Source organism: Carassius carassius, chromosome 29 (genome assembly GCF_963082965.1).
Source record: "Carassius carassius chromosome 29, fCarCar2.1, whole genome shotgun sequence".
In the NCBI taxonomy this organism is placed as follows: domain Eukaryota; kingdom Metazoa; phylum Chordata; class Actinopteri; order Cypriniformes; family Cyprinidae; genus Carassius; species Carassius carassius.
The window spans coordinates 4,088,890-4,099,097 of record NC_081783.1 but is presented as its reverse complement, the minus strand read 5'-3'; the positions used below and the strand labels follow the sequence as shown (position 1 = coordinate 4,099,097).

Below are 10,208 nucleotides of genomic sequence, written 5' to 3'. Positions count from 1 at the left end.
CTTTTAAATCCACAGCTGTTGGCTAGCACAATATGTCCTTGCATGTGTCTCGGTTTTCTCCAACATAGAAAACACAAAAGTGCATAGTGAAGTAGATTTCATTAGTGTTGCATGATAGTACTTGTTTTATACAAACAGATTCTGAAAAGTGGAATCAGTGCTCATGGAGACTAAACATGGACATTGACGTCTGTTATTTGGTTCCCTCTACTGGTCAAGACATGGAGTATTTTTTAGTGCAACTTCCTGTGAAAATCTGTAACATTCATGTATGTTTCTGTTCACATAAAAACGATATGCGTTCTAGGATCTAAAACAGAAGTTTAGACATCAAACGTGAATTTAGACCACATTAAAGCCATTCTGTTTAGAACAGAATAGACTTTGCTTGTCAGATTTGTGACCCTGCTGTATGTCTCTGTCTGTTCATGTGAGAACGATCAGACCAAAATACTTTCTAAATACAGAAGTGAGAAGTGTAGACATCATGTGAATTTGAGGAGTGATACCAGACAGTTTATCCATAATAATAACCATTAAAATGCAATAACGCCCGGATGGACTGGTCTTTTTATTAAGGTATTTACTTTTCAATCAAAAAAGTAAAACAAAATTTAAAAAAATAAATTACATAACCTGAGCATGAGTGCTCTTGATAATGCACGCTCTCACACTAATATCTGATGAACAGTGACCTGTAGTTAAACATTTCTTGTTTCAGGTTTCATTGTATGATCACTTTTTATTCACACATCGGAAATAGTTGGTTTTTCATTTTTATAAAGACGTACAAATACTATCAACCAAGATTCATTTATATCTGTCTATCTATCTATCTGGCTATCATCCATCCATCTGTTTCTATCTATCTGTCTGTCTATCTATCACCCATCTATCTATCTATCTATCTATCTATCTATCTATCTATGTCTACATCACGACCAGCTTTCAACTGTATTTTATGACACTTAGGTCCTGTCTTAACATAAGGGGTATGAATCTGTTACTTCTATTTGCCAAGTTTAGTATAATGTAAATATGGGGGAATAAGTCTTTGTTTTAAATGCAGAAATTCACTAATAAATAAAAAGTATATTAGAAAAAAAAGAAAGCTGTAAAATGTTAATTTGGAAATTAAACTAATTTGCAATAAATAGCATTGCACATTTCTTTTTATGTAAATATAAAAAATATAATTTATATAATGGAAATTGTATATATATATATAATTTAAAGTATACTTTATTTATTAACCTACATATTTACCTATAATAAATGTACCTTTATTTATTTATTTGGTTTGATTCTCTCAATGTAAAGCTGTATATATTTAAAAACTAATTAAAAAACATTTCTTTGAAAACGAAAGGACCTATTCATGGAAACGAACAAACTAGTCTAGTCGGATTGATGTATTTGTCTTTGATTGAAGGAAGTTTCTTAAGCTTTTATTTTGAAAGCGAAACTCTGACGGTTCTGCTTCACTAAATCAACACTCACCGGAAGTGAGGTGGCCCTTCTCGAGAGCAAGCGAAAAATAAACACGTATCCGTCGAGCGGCTTCGACTACGAGGGATTAGAAGCGACACGATTGGTTTAGATGGAAGAATAGACACAAGACGCAGTTATTAGAAGCAGAACTCAACACAGGCATCTCTCTAAAGCAGAAACAGCGGATTCCTGCGACTGAAGGTGAGACACACTGCGTGTCATATCAGTCCACTCCCGACTTCATACTTTATCAACATATGTTGGGTTATTAAAACATGCTGTGACGGATTTAATTAGTGTTTACTTTCTGTATGGAAACGTTAGATTAATTACAGCTGTCATACTTTCTTTCGTATCCTTCTGGTGCGGCTTTCAAACTGTAACGTTATCTGTAGCCAACCATTTAACAGACAAAATGTATATATAATACAGTGTAACAAAAGCTTTATTTAGCTCTTAGGAATGTGTATGATAGGCCTAGTTGTTAAATGCATATGCATAGTGTAATCTTGGCCCTTACTTTCACTTCAGTTTACTGGAAATGTCTTTCCCAAACATGTAAATAAACAGGATTCATTTTTTTTCCAGCATATGAATGGTGTTATAATACTGTCCTGTCAGCATTATATTTGGGTGTCATGAAATGTTTTTGCCCTCATCATTGATTCCCTCTTAGCCGTGATAAATTCACTGTAAACAACGGCTTCACAGGGCTTATTGCTTTTATAAAACGGTTATTCCATATACGTGGTAAGCTTTAACATAATACAACAGAGCCAATAAAGTGTAATGTTATCAATAAAAAAACTAAAACAATGTAGTTCCTTAGAAACAGTTGTGGTTCCGACACAGTGGTTGAAGTGCAACACGCAGAAGTTAACAATGATGTATGTTTGTAGTGTTATTTTTCAGTGATGTCAGAATGAAGGACTGTAACTCTCTGTTTTATAATTGTTCTCTCTCTCTTCTGTAGTTGAAGATGGTTCGAGCCGCTCTGGTGACAGCCATCAGTTTGGTGCTGACTGGTGCAGTGGTGGCTCATGCATACTTCCTCAAGCACCAGTTCTACCCCACTGTGGTGTACCTCACTAAAAGCAGCCCTAGCATGGCAGTAAGTTATTACATCAGTTTATTAAATCTCAGATCTTTATGGGAAGGCACTGTAAACTTTGTGATTTTTACTTGTCTACTATTTCTCTGGCAGGTTTTATACATTCAGGCTTTCGTTTTGGTTTTCCTTTTGGGGAAATTAATGCGGAAAGTTTTTTTTGGGCAACTGAGAGCTGCTGAAATGGAGGTTGGTGACTAAATTTGCAACGTGTGTGGAAAGACAGAAGTTTTTTTGTCTCTTATTTGTATATTGTTTATGTTTTTAGCATCTGATTGAACGCTCATGGTATGCGGTGACCGAGACCTGTTTGGCCTTTACAGTCTTCAGGGATGATTTCTCTCCTCGCTTTGTGGCCCTGTTCACTTTGCTGCTTTTCCTCAAGTGCTTCCACTGGCTGGCTGAAGACAGGGTGGACTTTGTGAGTGAACACTGAGATTGTGGAAAAAAAGAAAAAATCTCTGTTAATTATTATATTTTATAGATTTATTTGATCATAAATATTTAATCTATTGTTTTTGAATACAATGTTTCATATTTTATTATTAGATAATTGAGAGGTTGCATCTCATTTGGAGAAAATTGTATTTATTACAGTTTATATCTGTATAATATATATATATATATATATTACATTTAGTCATTTAGCAGACACTTTTATCCAAAGCGACTTACAAATGAAGACAATGGAAGCAATCAAAATCAACAAAATAGCAATTATATACAAGTGCTATTATGCTATATAAAGTCTCAGTTAATTTAAAACAGCTAATTTATTATTTTGGGGAAAAATCATGTTTTGTTGTTAAATGTGAGGTTACATCTAATTTTATATATATATATATATATATATATATATATATATATATATATATATATATATATATGTTTATATATATATATATATATATATATATATATAGAGAGAGAGAGAGATGACATTTTATATCTATTTCATTAGAAATTTAATTCATTTTTTAAATATATTTCCATATTTTATTTTTATTTGTGAGCATTGAGAGGTTACGTCTAATCTGTTAAAAATGTTATTTCATTTTTTAAAGGTTTTCATTGTTTATTTTATTTTTAGATGGAAAGGAGTCCAAATATCTCATGGGTCTTCCACTTTAGAGTTCTCTGTGAGTAATTTCAGCCTGTGTTCTGCAGCACCAAATATATCTCTTACTTCCCTTTTACATATGAAACTACTTTGCTAACTAATTTTTCGGACATGCAAATTTTTGAGCTGCACCTGTATCTTTAATTTAATGCCATTTGACTTCAGACTGCACTCATCGTTGTGGTTTTTGCATCACTAATGTTCTTGTCTCTCTGCTGCAGCTCTGATGGTATTGCTGGCAGTGTTGGACTTTCTGTTTGTCAATCACGCGTGTCACACCATTATAACAAGAGGAGCTTCAGTGCAGCTGGTTTTTGGATTTGAGGTGAGCAGCATTTTTTTTTTTTTTTTTTGTGCAGTATGTCATCTGTCATGTTAGCAGTTGAGTATGCAATTCTGTCTTTCAGTATGCAATTCTGATGACTGTGGTCTTCACCACCTTCATCAAGTACACCTTACATACAGTTGATCTGCAGAGTGAGAATCCGTGGGACAATAAGGCCGTCTACATGCTCTACACAGAGCTCTTCACAGGTATATCCTATAGCGCTAGAGCTTGGATGGTTGTGTTTCCATATTGCCTATTCACAGATTGACTGATGATACATTTATCCTTCAGGTTTCATCAAGGTGCTTCTGTATATGGCATTCATGACCATAATGATAAAAGTGCACACCTTCCCTCTGTTTGCCATTCGACCCATGTATCTCGCATTGAGGTGAGTGGTAAACCATCAGGTGTTGTGTCAACAAAAAGAACAGTTTGTCTTATGCAATATGTTTGTCTTTCCAGGCAATTCAAGAAGGCAGTAACAGACGCCATCATGTCTCGACGAGCCATTCGTAATATGAATACTCTGTGAGTATCTCTCTGAAGTCGTTTTAAATATCTTTTACGTATTTTTTTTATTTTATGAATATAGTGCAGTTTAATGATTACTATTTTTTTATTAGTAATTCGTTTTTTACTTTAATATTTTCAGTATTTAATAATTAGCTTTTACAGTTAAAAAAAAAAAATACTCTATCTCTGAAATAATCTGCAATATCTTTTAATGCGCAAGTGTTATAGTTTGAATTATTATTATTATTATTTTTTTTTTTTAACAATGCAGTGTAATTTTTTTTTGTATTCATTTCTTTATTTGTATTTATCTTTTTCAATTTATATTTGTTTAGAACAAATAGTGGCTACAGTTTTTTTTAAGGTGTCCTTGTTAGTGTAATTATATTTAAGCACTGAGTAATATTAATTAACTACATGTACTTACTATATGATTAGGGTTTGTCTTAAAGATACTTCACTTGCATGTAATTATGCGTAAATGTTACTGTAATAGCAAGTACATGTAATGTGTAACAAGGACAACTTAAAATAGTGTTACCAAAATTATATTTGTTTATTTTATTGTGCATTTTTTTTATTCTTAATATAGGGCCATGATTATTATTTGTAGTCTTTTCTTTTTCAATTTTCAATTTTTTTTTTTTAGAAGAATTTCATTAAAGTTTTTTATTTATTTATTTGTATTTATTTTTTACAGTTTAATTCTTTCAACGTTTTTATCAGTTTCTATTGTACAGTCGTGGCCAAAAGTTCTGAGAATTACATAAATATTGGAAATTGGAAAAGTTGCTGCTTAAGTTTTTATAATAGCAATTTGCATATAATTGCAGAATGTTATGAAGAGTCATCTGATGAATTGCATAGTCCTTCTTTGCCATGAAAATGAACTTAATCCCAAAAAAACCTTTCCACTGCATTTCATTGCTGTCATTAAAGGACCTGCTGAGATCATTTCAGTAATCGTCTTGTTAACTCAGGTGAGAATGTTGACGAGCACAAGGCTGGAGATCATTATGTCAGGCTGATTGGGTTAGAATGGCAGACTTGACAGGAGGGTGATGCTTGAAATCATTGTTCTTCCATTGTTAACCATGGTGACCTGCAAAGAAACGCATGCAGCCATCATTGCGTTGCATAAAAATGGCTTCAGAGGCAAGGATATTGTGGCTACTAAGATTGCACCTAAATCAACAATTTATAGGATCTTCAAGAACTTCAAGGAAAGAGGTTCAATTCTTGTAAAGAAGGCTTCAGGGCGTCCAAGAAAGTCCAGCAAGCGCCAGGATGGTCTCCTAAAGAGGATTCAGCTGCGGGATCGGAGTGCCACCAGTGCAGGGCTTGCTCAGGAATGGCAGCAGGCAGGTGTGAGCGCATCTACACGCACAGTGAGGCCAAGACTTCTGGAAGATGGCCTGATGGATGATCAGAAGATGGATGGAAGATGGATGATATTCTGCAGAAAGTATAGTGAATGGACTGCTGAGGACTGGGGCAAAGTCATATTCTCCGATGAAGCCCCTTTCCGATTGTTTGGGGTATCTAGAAAAAGGCTTGTCCGGAGAAGAAAAGGTGAGCGCTACCATCAGTCCTGTGTCATGCCAACAGTAAAGCATCCTGACACCATTCATGTGTGGGGTTGCTTCTCATCCAAGGGAGTGGGCTCACTCACAATTCTGCCCAAAAACACAGCCATGAATAAAGAATGGTACCAAAACACCCTCCAACAGCAACTTCTTCCAACAATCCAACAACAGTTTGGTGAAGAACAATGCATTTTCCAGCACGATGGAGCACCGTGCCATAAGGCAAAAGTGATAACTAAGTGGCTCGGGGACCAGAATGTTGAAATTTTGGGTCCATGGCCTGGAAACTCCCCAGATCTTAATCCCATTGAGAACTTGTGGTCAATCCTCAAGAGGCAGGTGGACAAACAAAAACCCACTAATTCTGACAAACTCCAAGAAGTGATTATGAAAGAATGGGTTGCTATCAGTCAGGATTTGACCCAGAAGTTGATTGAGAGCATGTCCAGTCGAACTGCAGAGGTCCTGAAAAAGAAGGGCCAACACTGCAAATACTGACTCTTTGCATAAATGTCATGTAATTGTCGATAAAAGCCTTTGAAACGTATGAAGTGCTTGTAATTATATTTCAGTACATCACAGAAACAACTGAAACAAAGATCTAAAAGCAGTCTAGCAGCAAACTTTTTGAAAACTAATATTTATGTAATTCTCAAAACTTTTGGCCACGACTGTATATTTAATGTTTTTAATATGTTTAGTATATGTTTTAGTAATATTTTAAATTCTTTATCACTGTCTGCCATGCTTTGTTCCAGCTATCCAGATGCCACCCCTGAAGACTTGCAAGCCACTGATAATGTGTGCATCATTTGCAGAGAAGAGATGGTGACTGGAGCCAAGAAACTGCCGTGCAACCACATCTTTCACTCAAGGTTCACTCCCTCTGTTTATGGAAAAAATCAGTCTCTTTGGTTTTAGCGTCCACATACATATTCTGAATAGTTTGTTCCTCTCGTTGTAGTTGCCTTCGCTCATGGTTCCAGAGACAGCAGACGTGTCCGACGTGTCGTATGGATGTCCTCCGAGCGTCCCAGCCGAACCAGACTCCTGCCCCAGCTCCTGCACAAGCACCTGCCCCAGCCGCTCCTGCTAATGCCCCTGTACCTGCACCTGTCAATGGTAAAAACACCAAGAACAGGCCAATCAAAGTTGCTGATATTTGGCTGTTTGTGCACCGTAAACCATGCTTCCTTTTCTGTGCAGCCGCTCCAGGTATGATGCCTCAGTTTCCTCCGGGTCTGTTTCCCTTTTGGGGTCCATTCCCAGGCGCGCCTCCTCCTCCTCCTGCTGCTCCAGGTGCACAGGCAGCTACTGACGCACCACAGACCAGCTCCGCTGCAACACAGGCACAGGGAGCAGGTCAGCAGCTCTTATCTGTTCTGCCTCACTGTGAACAGCTAGAATACTCATGAATCAGATCGTAAATTTCACGTTGTGTGATGTAGAATCAGGAGCCAGCAGCTCGACCCAGCCGAATGCAGACAGCGCCTCTGCTGCTCCCGGAGCAATGCCTGGATTCCCCTTCGCCATGCCTCCACCTTTCCCATCAGCTCCGTGGCTGCCGATGCCTCCACCTCCACCCTTTAGTACGTTACAGCGGTCAGATTGCAGCATTATAATAATGTCAGAAATTAAAACTAGACAAATTAATAACACACAAAAATAGGCTATTGGAAATATATGTTTCATTTTATAATACTTGATTTTTTTTTATACCTGTAAAGATCATGATCTAAAGTCCCATCACTGTCCAACACGATTATTCACATTTGCTAAGAAATTTCTTCTGGTATTTCTGTTGAAACTGAAAATACTGCTTGTTTTAAAACTGTTTTTAATATAAGTGTTATTATATTCCATTTATTTAATTAATTACATTAATTAATAATTCTATGCAACAATAGTTGTTGTTGGGTAAAAAAAATGTTAGCCTGAATGCACTGTAAGTCGCTTTGGATAAAAGCGTCTGCTAAATGCAAAAATTATTAATTATTAAAATTATAATGCGATGAATCGCATCCAAAATAAAAAAATGTGTTTGCATAGTATATGTATGTATGCTGTGTATATTTGTTATGTATATATAAATACACACACATGCATGGATATATTTAAGAAAAATGTTATATATTAAATATATTTTTAGAAATTATATGAATATAAATGTAGATGTAAATATTTTCAAAATATATACTGTATGTGTGTGTATTTGTATAAATATACACAGAGCACACACATACATTATGCAAACAAAAACTTATCTTTTGTATGCGATTAATCGCCATGAATCGTTTGACAGCACTAAATATCATACATGATTGAAAAATGATATATTTGAGTAATCTGGGACCCCTGTGTTTTATTAGTGTCATCGATGCCGCCGCCTCCATCGACTCTGTCCACCATGTCCGAGGCCGAGCTCAGGGAACTGGAGCAGGAGGGCAGGCGAGGTTTGGAAGCCAGGTTGCAGTGCCTTCACAACATCCACACACTGCTGGATGCCGCCATGCTCAACATTCACCACTACCTCAGCACGGTGGCTACGTTAAGGTATGCAAACATGAAGTGTGATTTAAAAAGTGGCACGTCCAGTTCCCACTTCTGAAATCCCCGTATTTTCTTTCTTTTTTACTTTCTGTTTAGTCCTCCAAGATCAGATAACAATGCTGGTGAGACGAGTGCATCAGTGAATGCAGAGTCCTCTTCCTCCACGGACAACACGGAAGCTCCCAGTCAGGAGAACGAGGCTCAGAGTGGTGAGTAGATTGATGCCACAACTTCTCGAATGACTCGCCTAATATGTGTGCGTGCGTGTTTGTGTCTCTAGTGTCACATGATTGTTCAGAAATCATTCTTATATGCAGATTTGCTGGATAAGAATCTTATTATTATAAATGTTGAAAATAGTTGTGCTGCTTAATATTTCTATAGAAACCATGATACATTATCTTTCAAAAGAAAAAGATATATATATTAAACATTAATATCATCGAGTCGTCGTATTCTCTTGCTCATAGATGGATCCGTCAATGGAGCTACTGGCTTTTCTCTACCAGACTCAACCACAGGAGTGGATAAAGACAGGAAGGAGGAAGATGAAGAGGATGGGGGTGAGCCAAATGCTGCTGAGTTGAGACGACGTCGTCTGTGTAAACTGGAGACCACTAATACTCCTGACCACTGATGATGTGATGCATTTAAATCCTGAATCGACTTCTGTCAGTAGAAATGCTTTTTATGGACTCTTGGGCACTTGGCATGTTGATGTCAAATTATCTGAGGAAGGTTCAGGAATTCTTACATTTTCATTTAAATGAGGCACATCAAGCACTTCCCGCTGTGTGGAGGATTTTTCACGTGTACAGAAGATGCCATGGGAAACCATGCATGAAAGTCTGCTGTGACGTCTGACTCGAATATTGCTGAGACTTTCCTCTGAATGTTATTTCTGTCTTTCAGAGGAACACGTCTGTTGATTTCTTGTGTGCCCTTAAAATTTGATGTTTTCCCATTCTTTGTGCATTTTCATTATTTCTAGCTCTACATCATAGATTCTTTTCCTATATCAACTTTGGTTGTGGCTAAAAGATATCCATGAACCAAATATCTAAATTAACTTACTGTACATAATGTATAAAGTGTTTTAATAGGAGGATCTGTACATACTGCACAATAAATTGTTCAAAACAGACATTGTCTTGATAGTTTATCAACTATACACTTTAGGGTCAGTATGCTTTTTTTGTTATATATATATATATATATATATATATATATATATATATATATATATATATATATATATATATATATATATACATTTATTTAGCAAGATATTTTACAAAAGATTTCTTATTTCATATAAATGCTATTCTTTTGAATCCTGAACAAAAATGTTTCCATTTCCACAAAATAATAATTATTATTATTATTGTGGAAACTGATACTTTGATAATAATGTTTCTTAAGCAGTAAATCAGCATATTAGACTGATTTCTGAAGGATCATGTGACACTGAAGAGTAATGATGCTGAAAATTCAACTTTGATCACAGGA

At 35.9% G+C, this 10,208-nt stretch overlaps 1 protein-coding gene across 1 annotated transcript; it reads left to right on the top strand.

Moving 5' to 3' along the window:
* The first annotated feature begins 1,486 nt into the window (after positions 1–1,486).
* Positions 1,487–9,843, top strand: LOC132109438 (E3 ubiquitin-protein ligase synoviolin-like). Its single transcript, XM_059515501.1, has 16 exons — positions 1,487–1,692; positions 2,465–2,602; positions 2,696–2,788; positions 2,868–3,020; positions 3,690–3,738; positions 3,941–4,044; positions 4,127–4,253; positions 4,339–4,438; positions 4,513–4,578; positions 6,908–7,024; positions 7,114–7,271; positions 7,356–7,511; positions 7,598–7,738; positions 8,519–8,702; positions 8,796–8,908; positions 9,170–9,843. Exons 2-16 carry the CDS (start codon positions 2,471–2,473, stop codon positions 9,334–9,336), a joined length of 1,860 nt encoding a protein of 619 aa, XP_059371484.1. The 5' UTR covers positions 1,487–1,692; positions 2,465–2,470; the 3' UTR covers positions 9,337–9,843.
* Positions 9,844–10,208: the final 365 nt, after the last annotated feature.